This window comes from Ylistrum balloti, unplaced genomic scaffold (genome assembly GCF_031769215.1).
Source record: "Ylistrum balloti isolate Yb309-2 unplaced genomic scaffold, AGI_CSIRO_Ybal_v1 Utg370226, whole genome shotgun sequence".
NCBI classification, from domain to species: domain Eukaryota; kingdom Metazoa; phylum Mollusca; class Bivalvia; order Pectinida; family Pectinidae; genus Ylistrum; species Ylistrum balloti.
In genome coordinates this window covers 386905-400648 of record NW_026782188.1, presented here as the reverse complement: position 1 = coordinate 400648, position 13744 = coordinate 386905, and the positions used below count along the sequence as shown (strand labels likewise).

Genomic DNA, 13744 nt, shown 5'->3' with positions numbered 1-13744 from the left:
CCTCATATTTAAGGGTTTAATTTTGGCGTGCATTGTTTTTCAACATAATCCACTATAGTGTCTATACGCTTTTGCCAGCGATGTTTAAGGGCCTCAATGCTACTTTTAAGAAAGTGCTACACATTTCTTATGCAAATATTGAATCACTGCTCTTTCAGCCATTTCACCTAGTTTACAAAAGTCACTTGCCCTTTTTACTTTAGAGTGCTACCTCTCTATATAAACTGACCAAATGACATCAGTATTTCGGTACACAGCTTTAGATAGGCAGGGAATAGTAGAGCTGAAAAAAGACAACCCTACTTAACTTATTCAATACAAGGCTTACAACTTTTCAATCAGGCCTCGTAACTCGCTCTTTTCTGAACAATTAAGGAGACTCGATCCTATATAATACACACGTAATGTTTCCTATAGTGTGGTTATGTAAGTTTCGTTTTGAGCGAAATTGAATTCTTCTTTATAGAGATTATGAAAAGCATGTCACAATATCAACAAAAACAGAAGAGACAAGATGGGAAGTTCACGCCTTTTGAAAACAATTCTAACGAAGGAATTAGCTGTCATGAGTATTTTTGATTTCAAGCCAATTACGTTAGTTGACGTAAAGATATCGACGCGAGTGGTGAATGTGTAGTGATGAAATTGAGGCGGGATTGGAAGACAGCTACAAAGATTTAGTCACTGACGATCGATCAGACCTAACGATCTAGTCACCAACGATTGACCAGAACGGACGATCTAGTCACCAACGATCAACCAGAACGGACGATCTAGTTACCAACGATCGACCAGAACGGACGATCTAGTCACTAACGATCGACCAGACCTAACGATCAAGTCACCAATGATGGACCAGACCTAACGATCTAGTCACCAACGATTGACCAGAACGGACGATTTAGTCACCAACGATCGACCAGACCTAACGGTCAAGTCACCAATGATGAACCAGACCTAACGATCTAGTCACCAACGATCGGCCACAACGGACGATCTAGTCACCAACGATCGACCAAAATGGACGATCTAGTCACCAACGATCGACCAGACCTAACGATCTAGTCACCAACGATCGACTAGAACGGACAATATAGTCACCAACGATTGACCAAAACGGACGATCTAGTCACTAAAGATCAAGTCACCAATGATCGACCAAAACGGACGATTTAGTCACCAACGATCGACCAGACCTAACGATCTAGTCACAAACGGTCGACCAGAACGGACGTTCTAGTCACCAACGATCGACCAGAACGGACGTTCTAGTCACCAATGATCGACCAGAACGGACGATCTAGTCACCAAAGATCAAGTCACCAATGATCGACCAGAACGGACTATCTAGTCACCAAAGATTGACCAGACCTAACGATCTCGTCACTAAAGATCAAGTCACCAATGATCGACCAAAACGGACGATTTAGTCACCAACGATCGACCAGACCTAACGATCTAGTCACAAACGGTCGACCAGAACGGACGTTCTAGTCACCAACGATCGACCAGAACGGACGTTCTAGTCACCAATGATCGACCAGAACGGACGATCTAGTCACCAACGATCGACCAGACCTAACGATCTAGTCACAAACGGTCGACCAGAACGGACGTTCTAGTCACCAACGATCGACCAGAACGGACGATCTAGTCACCAACGATCGACCAGAACGGACGATTTAATCACCAAAGATCGACCAGACCTAACGATCAAGTCACCAACGATTGACCAGAACGGACGATCTAGTCACCAACGATCGACCAGAACGGACGTTCTAGTCACCAATGATGGAGCAGAACGGACTAATAAAATCTTTCCCTACCCTGAGGGTGTGATAGAGAAATCTCCAACCCGAGGGGTGATTTTTGTTGTTGTCTAACCCGAGGCTCTGCCGAGGGTTAGACTACAAAAAAATCACCCCGAGGGTTGGAGATTTCTCTGTCACATCCTCTGAGGGTAGGGGTTGATTATTTTTCTCCCAACCCATTATTTCCGCCACGACGTAAAAAAAAAAAAAAAAATCCTACGGTACAAGTGCCTGAATGGCGCATGAATATCATCATTCACGCTTCCAAAATTCTACATTCTTCCGCGAGAGCAAAATGACAGACTACAAACGCAATATGAACACCATTAAAAATATTTATTTTTTGGAAATTAAATATTTTAATTAGCGATAGATACATGGAAATACTTGTATTGAACAACATTTAACTCCGTATCATTTATTAAGGTAGGGTAGGCTTGCCGCGATGTCATGGACAAAAAGGGGATTTCCCAGTTTATAATGACGTCATTGTTTATGCGCGCGAAAAATTGCAATGGTGTGAGTGTCACGCGTGTGTTCATTCAGAATTAGAGTCATAGATGATCCTCCATGTGGGATAGATTTATCCTCCATGGGTGTTCCACATTGGACATATGTATCCTACATGGGCAGAGGTGGGAGAAAATCTAGTCGCCAACGATCAACCAGACCTAACGATCTAGTCACCAACGATTGACCAGAACGGACGATCTAGTCACCAACGATCGACCAGACCTAACATATAGTCACCAACGATTGACAAGAATGGACGAGCTAGTAATCATTGATCGAAGAGCTCGCACGATTTATATCATGTCTTGCGATATGCCTAGTCCGCTTTAGTACAATGTACATTTGGTAGTTGCATGGTTAGAAGCATAGAGTATTTCTATAGAATTAAAATCCTCCATCTCTATACGATCCAATCTATTTGTCAGGTTTACATCTTTGCTGATTCACGGATACATGTCGTAGATCATCTTAGAAGTAAGTAGGTCAAAACATAGTAAGATGACGATTCTGCTTACGTAATCAGTTGTGGGGAAAGGCACCACAAACAGGTATTTTCTTCCTGGTATATACTTATTAATAAACACAGAATCACATATAGTAAAACCCTGTCACACACTGTCGCTGTAAGTTTTTCTACCTTATCTAAATGTTGGCCGTAAGGCGTCACGGGTCATGTATATTCACACATCCTGGTAAACTAGGGCTCCATAATAGGAATCTACTCATGCATTTTCCTACAATACAGGGTGTGTTTCTTACCAGGGTATCACGTTGACTCATTTGTGTATAGGCATTTAAGACAGAACTCCCAGTCTTCGGTCAACACAGGTAACAAACGATGGCAAAAACGCCAGGAATATTCGTGGCTATTACCGTTCTATCCTTCTTGGGATTTTTCTTCCAAGCAGCGGGGCTAGCCTTACCTTGGTGGTTTGTAATCAATGACATAGTATATATTGGAGTATGGTACCTCGCCTACTGCTGGGGAGGAAACATTGGGTCCGGCAACTGTTCAACAATCACACTGAATGCTGCGGACCAGGCTACCCAGCCGGGCAGTGAAGTAGGTAAGATATCAGTCAGTGGACGTATCACTGGATAAATGTATTCACAATACAATGATTAACATCTGTACAATGTTCGAATTTACCATCAGTATTTAGTGAGGCGACCTCCCTTTAGATTTACATCTTTTGTTATCTTAAAGTAAGTAGTACTAACACAGGCTCAATTCGCCACCATTTAATTCTCAATAACAAGTATTTAATTTGGCCTGTTCAATATTTAGTCCCCTTCCTTATTACCTCACGTAGTCTATGACTTGCAGTATCAAAGAAGATGCTCCCACAAAGCACCTCCATTGTATTACCAATTCCTAAAATGTCGGACAGGCAAATTATGAGTATAATAGTTACATGTCACGCTTCCAAATCATTAGAAAATCATAAGAATAGAAAATAACATCATTATTTTGGGAAATGGAATCACAAAAGACACAAAAGCAAGTTCGTGGAGTGTATATCTTATACATGTTAAAAAAGCTATCTTGCGTGACGTGTACTATTTGTTATATATAGAAATAACATGTCTGTCCGTAGAAAGGCTACCTACTGAAAAATATACCCTGTCGTATATATATAGAAAGAGATGTTTTCTACTCCCAAGTGTAAAGTGTACAGTGTGATTTATATAGAGATGTTGTCTACATAGAAAGGCTGCCCAGTGTAAAGTGTACAATGTGATTTATATAGAGATGTTGTCTACATAGAAAGGCTGCCCAGTGTAAAGTGTACAATGTGATTTATACAGAAATGTTGTCTACATAGAAAGGCTGCCCAGTGTAAAGTGTACAATGTGATTTATATAGAGATGTTGTCTACATAGAAAGGCTGCCCAGTGTAAAGTGTACAATGTGATTTATATAGAGATGTTGTCTACATAGAAAGGCTGCCCAGTGTAAAGTGTACAATGTGATTTATATAGAGATGTTGTCTACATAGAAAGGCTGCCCAGTGTAAAGTGTACAATGTGATTTATATAGAGATGTTGTCTACATAGAAAGGCTGCCTAGTGTAAAGTGTACAATGTGATTTATATAGAGATGTTGTCTACATAGAAAGGCTGCCTAGTGTAAAGTGTACAATGTGATTTATATAGAGATGTTGTCTACATAGAAAGGCTGCCCAGTGTAAAGTGTACAATGTGATTTATATAGAGATGTTGTCTACATAGTTGTCTAAAGGCTGCCCAGTGTAAAGGCTGCCCAGTGTAAAGTGTACAATGTGATTTATATAGAGATGTTGTCTACATAGAAAGGCTGCCCAGTGTAAAGTGTACAATGTGATTTATATAGAGATGTTGTCTACATAGAAAGGCTGCCCAGTGTAAAGTGTACAATGTGATTTATATAGAGATGTTGTCTACATAGAAAGGCTGCCTAGTGTAAAGTGTACAATATGATTTATATAGAGATGTTGTCTACATAGAAAGGCTGCCTAAGTTAACGTGTACAATGTGATTTATATAGAGATGTTGTCTGGATAGAATGGCTGCCTAGTGTAAAGTGTACAATGTGATTTATATAGAGATGTTGTCTACACTGCCCCAGTGTAAAGTGTACAATGTGATTTATATAGAGATGTTGTCTACATAGAAAGGCTGCCCAGTGTAAAGTGTACAATGTGATTTATATAGAGATGTTGTCTACATAGAAAGGCTGCCCAGTGTAAAGTGTACAATGTGATTTATATAGAGATGTTGTCTACATAGAATGGCTGCCTAGTGTAAAGTGTACAATGTGATTTATATAGAGATGTTGTCTACATAGAAAGGCTGCCCAGTGTAAAGTGTACAATGTGATTTATATAGAGATGTTGTCTACATAGAAAGGCTGCCCAGTGTAAAGTGTACAATGTGATTTATATAGAGATGTTGTCTACATAGAAAGGCTGCCCAGTGTAAAGTGTACAATGTGATTTATATAGAGATGTTGTCTACATAGAAAGGCTGCCCAGTGTAAAGTGTACAATGTGATTTATATAGAGATGTTGTCTACATAGAAAGGCTGCCTAGTGTAAAGTGTACAATGTGATTTATATAGAGATGTTGTCTACATAGAAAGGCTGCCTAGTGTAAAGTGTACAATGTGATTTATATAGATATGTTGTCTACATAGAAAGGCTGCCCAGTGTAAAGTGTACAATGTGATTTATATAGAGATGTTGTCTACATAGAAAGGCTGCCCAGTGTAAAGTGTACAATGTGATTTATATAGAGATGTTGTCTACATAGAAAGGCTGCCCAGTGTAAAGTGTACAATGTGATTTATATAGAGATGTTGTCTACATAGAAAGGCTGCCCAGTGTAAAGTGTACAATGTGATTTATATATGAGATGTTGTCAATACATAGAAAGGCTGCCCAGTGTAAAGTGTACAATGTGATTTATATAGAGATGTTGTCTACATAGAAAGGCTGCCCAGTGTAAAGTGTACAATGTGATTTATATAGAGATGTTGTCTACATAGAAAGGCTGCCTAGTGTAAAGTGTACAATGTGATTTATATAGAGATGTTGTCTATAGTGCCTGTGTACAATGTGATTTATATAGAGATGTTGTCTACATAGAAAGGCTGCCCAGTGTAAAGTGTACAATGTGATTTATATAGAGATGTTGTCTACATAGAAAGGCTGCCCAGTGTAAAGTGTACAATGTGATTTATATAGAGATGTTGTCTACATAGAAAGGCTGCCCAGTGTAAAGTGTACAAGTGTACATAGAAAGGCTGTGATTGAAAGGCTGCCTATATAGAGATGTTGTCTACATAGAAAGGCTGCCTAGTGTAAAGTGTACAATGTGATTTATATAGGCTGCTGCCAGTGTAAAGTGTACAATGTGATTTATATAGAGATGTTGTCTACATAGAAAGGCTGCCTAGTGTAAAGTGTACAATGTGATTTATATAGAGATGTTGTCTACATAGAAAGGCTGCCCAGTGTAAAGTGTACAATGTGATTTATATAGAGATGTTGTCTACATAGAAAGGCTGCCTAGTGTAAAGTGTACAATGTTATTTATATAGAGATGTTGTCTACATAGAAAGGCTGCCCAGTGTAAAGTGTACAATGTGATTTATATAGAGATGTTGTCTACATAGAAAGGCTGCCTAGTGTAAAGTGTACAATGTGATTTATATAGAGATGTTGTCTACATAGAAAGGCTGCCTAGTGTAAAGTGTACAATGTGATTTATATAGAGATGTTGTCTACATAGAAAGGCTGCCTAGTGTAAAGTGTACAATGTGATTTATATAGAGATGTTGTCTACATAGAAAGGCTGCCCAGTGTACATAGAAGATGTTGCTGCCCCAGTGTAAAGTGTACAATGTGATTTATATAGAGATGTTGTCTACATAGAAAGGCTGCCCAGTGTAAAGTGTACAATGTGATTTATATAGAGATGTTGTCTACATAGAAAGGCTGCCCAGTGTAAAGTGTACAATGTGATTTATATAGAGATGTTGTCTACATAGAAAGGCTGTCCAGTGTAAATATAGTGTACAATGTGATTACAATGTGATATATAGAGATGTTGTCTACATAGAAAGGCTGCCCAGTGTAAAGTGTACAATGTGATTTATATAGAGATGTTGTCTACATAGAAAGGCTGCCCAGTGTAAAGTGTACAATGTGATTTATATAGAGATGTTGTCTACATAGAAAGGCTGCCCAGTGTAAAGCGTACAATGTGATTTATATAGAGATGTTGTGTAGATAGAATGGCTGCCTAGTGTAAAGTGTACAATGTGATTTATATAGAGATGTTGTCTACATAGAAAGGCTGCCTAGTGTAAAGTGTACAATGTGATTTATATAGAGATGTTGTCTACATAGAAAGGCTGCCCAGTGTAAAGTGTACAATGTGATTTATATAGAGATGTTGTCTACATAGAAAGGCTGCCCAGTGTAAAGTGTACAATGTGATTTATATAGAGATGTTGTCTACATAGAAAGGCTGCCCAGTGTAGTGTAAAGTGTACAATGTGATTTATATAGAGATGTTGTCTACATAGAATATAGGCTGCCATAGAAAGGCTGTGTAAAGTGTACAATGTGATTTATATAGAGATGTTGTCTACATAGAAAGGCTGCCCAGTGTAAAGTGTACAATGTGATTTATATAGAGATGTTGTCTACATAGAAAGGCTGCCTAGTGTAAAGTGTACAATGTGATTTATATAGAGATGTTGTCTACATAGAAAGGCTGCCCAGTGTAAAGTGTACAATATGATTTATATAGAGATGTCTAGATATAAAGGCTGCCTAAGTTAAAGTGTACAATGTGATTTATATAGAGATGTTGTCTACATAGAAAGGCTGCCCAGTGTAAAGTGTACAATGTGATTTATATAGAGATGTTGTCTACATAGAAAGGCTGCCCAGTGTAAAGTGTACAATGTGATTTATATAGAGATGTTGTCTACATAGAAAGGCTGCCTGATTTATATAGTGTAAAGTGTACAATGTGATTTATATAGAGATGTTGTCTACATATAGAGATGTTGTCTACATAGAAAGGCTGCCCAGTGTAAAGTGTACAATGTGATTTATATAGAGATGTTGTCTACATAGAAAGGCTGCCCAGTGTAAAGTGTACAATGTGATTTATATAGAGATGTTGTCTACATAGAAAGGCTGCCTAGTGTAAAGTGTACAATGTGATTTATATAGAGATGTTGTCTACATAGAAAGGCTGCCTAGTGTAAAGTGTACAATGTGATTTATATAGAGATGTTGTCTACATAGAAAGGCTGCCCAGTGTAAAGTGTACAATGTGATTGATATAGAGATGTTGTCTACATAGAAAGGCTGCCCAGTGTAAAGTGTACAATGTGATTTATATAGAGATGTTGTCTACATAGAAAGGCTGCCCAGTGTAAAGTGTACAATGTGATTTATATAGAGATGTTGTCTACATAGAAAGGCTGCCCAGTGTAAAGTGTACAATGTGATTTATATAGAGATGTTGTCTACATAGAAAGGCTGCCTAGTGTAAAGTGTACAATGTGATTTATATAGAGATGTTGTCTACATAGAAAGGCTGCCCAGTGTAAAGTGTACAATGTGATTTATATAGAGATGTTGTCTAGATAGAATGGCTGCCTAGTGTAAAGTGTACAATGTGATTTATATAGAGATGTTGTCTACATAGAAAGGCTGCCTAGTGTAAAGTGTACAATGTGATTTATATAGAGATGTTGTCTACATAGAAAGGCTGCCCAGTGTAAAGTGTACAATGTGATTTATATAGAGATGTTGTCTACATAGAAAGGCTGCCTAGTGTAAAGTGTACAATGTGATTGATATAGAGATGTTGTCTACATAGAAAGGCTGCCCAGTGTAAAGTGTACAATGTGATTTATATAGAGATGTTGTCTACATAGAAAGGCTGTCCAGTGTAAAGTGTACAATGTGATTTATATAGAGATGTTGTCTACATAGAAAGGCTGCCTAGTGTAAAGTGTACAATGTGATTTATATAGAGATGTTGTCTACATAGAATGGCTGCCTAGTGTAAAGTGTACAATATGTTTGATATAGAGATGTTGTCTACATAGAAAGGCTGCCAAGTGTAAAGTGTACAATGTGATTTATATAGAGATGTTGTCTACATAGAAAGGCTGCCCAGTGTAAAGTGTACAATGTGATTTATATAGAGATGTTGTCTACATAGAAAGGCTGCCCAGTGTAAAGTGTACAATGTGATTTATATAGAGATGTTGTCTACATAGAAAGGCTGCCCAGTGTAAAGTGTACAATGTGATTTATATAGAGATGTTGTCTACATAGAAAGGTATATTCTTCAATATAGATATCTGTACATACGTCCAATAATAAAGGTATATATAGGTATTGTATATGTATGTCTGTATAGAACGTCTACCGAATTTAAGGTATATCCTTCAATATATATATGTGTGTGTGTGTGTGTGTGTGTGTGTGTGTACAAACGTTGTGATTACCCTGTGACCACCTGTTACAGATATTGTAGTTAACATACACATTCCTGAAGTATTATATAAAAACGGATTTATTAAATAGTCGCTTAGTTACACAATAACTAATACTGTGGAGGTCTTCTTTCATTGTTGGCACGCGGAAGTGACGCTCCTCAGTCTGTTATCCATTGGACATTTAGTTACAGCTGGAATCCAACATTAGCTCCTCTACATTGAGGCGTTATTTTATAACCACTGAGTGTAGGTAGTATGTTGTGTTGTTGTCAACAATCGTACGATTATCACATTACGTATGGTCTCTGTTGGTGTCTGCATGTCTGTTGTGATTACAGATATATCAGTTTGACCATTCGACAGGGATAATCGATTTCAGTGCTTTTAATCGCATTCTTGTCTTACTCCTTTGTCTCCTTTAGTGTTTGGTATGCTACCAAGCGAAACACTCAAGCTTACGACAGCCTGGATTAAACAGGGATAGCCCGTACTCTAACGAAACACAGGGAGGGTTTGCACGGGTATTACTGGTAAATCATACAGGGCTTATATTGTACTCAGAATGGCACCTCGAAAATTGCCAAATGCTAAAAGATTGCAAGCCCCTGGAATGGTCCAAGGTTGTATAACATGCAGGCAAGTAGTTGCATGTATAAATGTGTCAACCTTGTTTGTTCTTCCTTGATTAATGCAGAGTCTGAACTACGCTGGGCATGTTGACGAGCGTCTCAGGTCTGGCATTATTAACATTACAGGAAGAAGTTCGACTTCCGTTTAGACAGACAATGCGAGTTCAAGTCACCATTGTCAAAAGCTCAGAGGACGCAAGAACTTTTTTTTCGCGTCAGCCGTCGTATCGTCAACAGACATATGAATAATTGGACACGTTCCTCTTACAGACTAGTAAAACGTCCTCTGTTGACTGGAGGACACAAAAAAGCAGACTGTATCAATCACATGATCACCGGCCATGGGATATTAGGTCTTGGCAATGAGTCCACTTGTCTGATGAAAGTTACTTTTTTTCTACTTATTCCTACTAACGGCAGAATCTGTGTCTGGAGACCCAGAAATACGACATACCATCCACATCATATCCTGTTTGCGGTGATATTGTGTGGGGATGTTTTTCTCTAAACTGTAAGCTTCACTTGCATAGCCTTGATAAAACTTTAAATATGCAGAAGTACGATGGTCAGATCTTTCGACCCTTCCTTGTTCCGCATTGGTGTAGCGACCTGTCCTAATGAGTAAACGTCAAACCACACATGCCTGTCTAGTGCAAGTCTATCTTCAACCAGAAGTGATAGAGGCGTTCCCGTGACCAATAATGTCACCAGACATGATCCTAGTCTACCAATTGTGGGACCATCTTGTGAAAACAGTATGTGCAAGGGTTAGTCAAAACGTTCAATGTATTCAGCTGAGCGCAATACAATGTACAATCTTTCATGACATATTTGAAGTTGTTACGAAACGTAAGACATACACGTGTAGAGCACTCTTCAATACAAATAAAGATTTCAGTTCAGTTCTTTATTCGGATTTCAAACCTTTCAGTTCATCTGTATCGCAAACAAACCAAATACAATAAAAAAAAAAGACATGCACAACATATCCTCAGCTTAGTACATTGTAGAGATATATCTCAAATCGTATAATTGTCTTCGCTTACGTTATCCACCTTCATGTTACAATTATCTAAAACTCACATCTTATATGTTTCCATAACTCCCAGTATATTTATCAACAAGTCGCTCATTATATTTATCAACAACTCGCCCATTATATCTATCAACAACTCGCTTATTATATTTATCAACAACTCGCTCATTATATTTATCAACAACTCGCTCATTATATTTATCAACAACTTGCTCATTATATTTATCAACAACTCGCCCATTATATTTATCAACAACTCGCCCATTATATTTATCAACAACTCCCCCATTATATCTATCAACAACTCGCTCATTACATTCGTTCAAGATTTCAGCACTACATTATTGAGTTGTAAACGTTTTTAAATATGCGACATTAATTGACTATTCTAGTGCATCCCCCATTCTTAGTTACAGCCTAATATCAAGCATACAAAAAATGTTAACTGCTTTTCTTATTATATGTTAAACTTGAAAATGAATAACTTCTTAATGCTACTCATGGGTACTCTTGCCCGGTTGTTTATTTTTATTTAAGAACCGTCATATTACTTATTCGGTTGACTATGTCGGGTGTCGTCGATGAAGCAGAAGATGCTTACTCTTTTGGAACACACGGTCTTATTCTCCTTGTGCTTTTTCATGAGTCTCCGTGTAAATCTCTCTTTTGTTCATATTTTATCCTAGTTTTGTTGAATTAGAGTTTGGATTATGATAGCGTTGACATGTTTGTATCTTCTTTTTGTTTTGGGAGGTTTTTTTGTTTTTGTTTTTTTATATGAAATATAAATTCAATCTTAATAAAATTCACAAGTATTCAAATTGAATCGAGTAGAACAGCCGTTTTGTCCTTCTACATCAGATATATTACTCGTCAGATATACTAGATGCTATCTTTAATGAAACAATGGCATCTCAAGAAAAAGAAAATTTGTCGAAATTTATGTAAAAACTAGATGGGAAAGTCATAAACCCCCAGATTTAATAGATTCCATAATTTTCAATACTGAAAATTTCAAAAGATCGTGAAGTGAATGTGTATATTCTGAACCATGCCAATATTAGAATGAATCAAAATATGGGATGCACATTATGGTAACTCTCGTTGGCTACCGAGAATTGAAAACTCAGCTAACTTCTGACCTCCCTGGAAGTGTGATATAAACATGTTCTATTCTAATTGCAGCTCTCCAGTGGTTCTACGTGATATTCCAGGCCTGTGCGACGGCTGCAGTAGGCATTGTGTTATTGTGTACTCTTGGTCTTCTATTTGGAGTCTGTTGTTCACTTAAGAACAAATGTGCTTACGTGTTCTGCTGTGTAAACCTCTTTTTGTCAGGTAGGTAACTTTCTGTGTTCTATAGTGAATATCTAATTGCATACATTCACGTGCGTGTTGAATTTGATTCTATCGTTTTAACAGACAATTTTCAGTATCTTGGACGTTCGTCCCGTTTTCTATTTGCAGGCCTCCTGGTGTGTCCAGCTTTAGCGTTTTTCGGCCTGGCCTATATCTACCTCGGCAGCTACTTTTTGAAGACAATGTCGGCGACAACTTTCCCTTATGCGGCGTTAGCGTCCGGCTTGGGATGTTTTATTACATTTGTGACCGGTATTACCCTTGCCATAGCACTGTGTTCCTGGAATACCTACATGAGTGAGGACAATTACGATGATTCTCATGGAATGCCTATGACACAAAGCGGGAACACTGAAGGCTACAATCAGGGCTACAACCAGGGTGGATACAATCAGGGCTACGACCAGGGTGGATACAATCAGGGCTACGACCAGGGTGGACACACGCAAGGCTATGGCAACAAGGCATACCAAGGACAAGGTTACGAAAAGCGTGCACAACAGCCTCAGTATTCACAACCAAAGATGTACAGACCTGTGGCATCGCCACGGTACTGAAAATATCACAATGCTAATTAAAGTACGTGTTTTTACACTACAAACACATTTTCCAGTAATAATGCTGTCATTCACACGGTTGCACTGCTCGTGGATCATTATGTTGTTAGTAGTCTGTCACAACTAAACATTACAGTAACCATCCATGTAAATCCAGATAATGTAGACTTAGCTTCTGTCTTATCATTTCATATTGGCTCCGTAAATGGCAATTAAACCCATACATAAACATCATATATTCATTGGAGCTTATCGTTCTTTAACGAAAACAAAACTCCATTGGCTGGTTTGTATTACATTCGGTGGTTCATTAGATGTAAAGTATAACATGAATACTGTGTTATTTTCTTGTATCTCCACGTCATTGTTTCTACGTCGTAGCAAATTGTAGTATATCAATAGTTGTTATATTCCAAAGATGTATAGCTGTGCCAAACCTGGGAAATACGCATGATATGATGTTCCTCGCCATTTTTGTTTTCTGTTTTGAGCCGCTGGTGATTGAAATAGCGCCAGTATTATCGTAAAGTGTTCTTTGCCTCGCAAAAATAAAGCGCTTTCTTTTAAGAAGTTTCGTACAAAATGTAAAAAGAAAATCTTAATTATTTTCTTCAATAGCGCTTTTTCACCGAAAAACGCTTTTCGTTGTTGTTCAGGGAGAATTTGATAGTTTAACCTCATTTGTCCTATTTTGTCTTTATAACGTGACAAAAAGTCCCTTTCATTTTGAAAATAAGTAGCTTGTTCACGGCGACAAACGAAAAGTAAAACAACATTGTTCTTCGACATGACATCTGATTTATTGTGATGCTTTAGATATACATGAA

At 38.0% G+C, this 13744-nt stretch overlaps 1 protein-coding gene across 1 annotated transcript; it reads left to right on the top strand.

Moving 5' to 3' along the window:
- The first annotated feature begins 3162 nt into the window (after positions 1 to 3162).
- LOC132551878 (uncharacterized) lies at positions 3163 to 13003 on the top strand. The gene is made up of 3 exons (XM_060216021.1): positions 3163 to 3391; positions 12187 to 12339; positions 12469 to 13003. The coding sequence occupies exons 1-3, from the start codon at positions 3163 to 3165 to the stop codon at positions 12915 to 12917; spliced, it is 831 nt and encodes a 276-aa protein (XP_060072004.1). The 3' UTR covers positions 12918 to 13003.
- Positions 13004 to 13744: the final 741 nt, after the last annotated feature.

Bases quoted from the DNA above. Each gene is read 5' to 3' on its own strand.
- LOC132551878 (XM_060216021.1), top strand. From the start codon at position 3,163: ATGGCAAAAACGCCAGGAATATTCGTGGCTATTACCGTTCTATCCTTC. The intron at 3,392-12,186 runs GTAAGATATCAG...TTCTAATTGCAG, and splicing joins CCAGCCGGGCAGTGAAGTAG to CTCTCCAGTGGTTCTACGTG. The intron at 12,340-12,468 runs GTAGGTAACTTT...TTCTATTTGCAG, and splicing joins TGTAAACCTCTTTTTGTCAG to GCCTCCTGGTGTGTCCAGCT.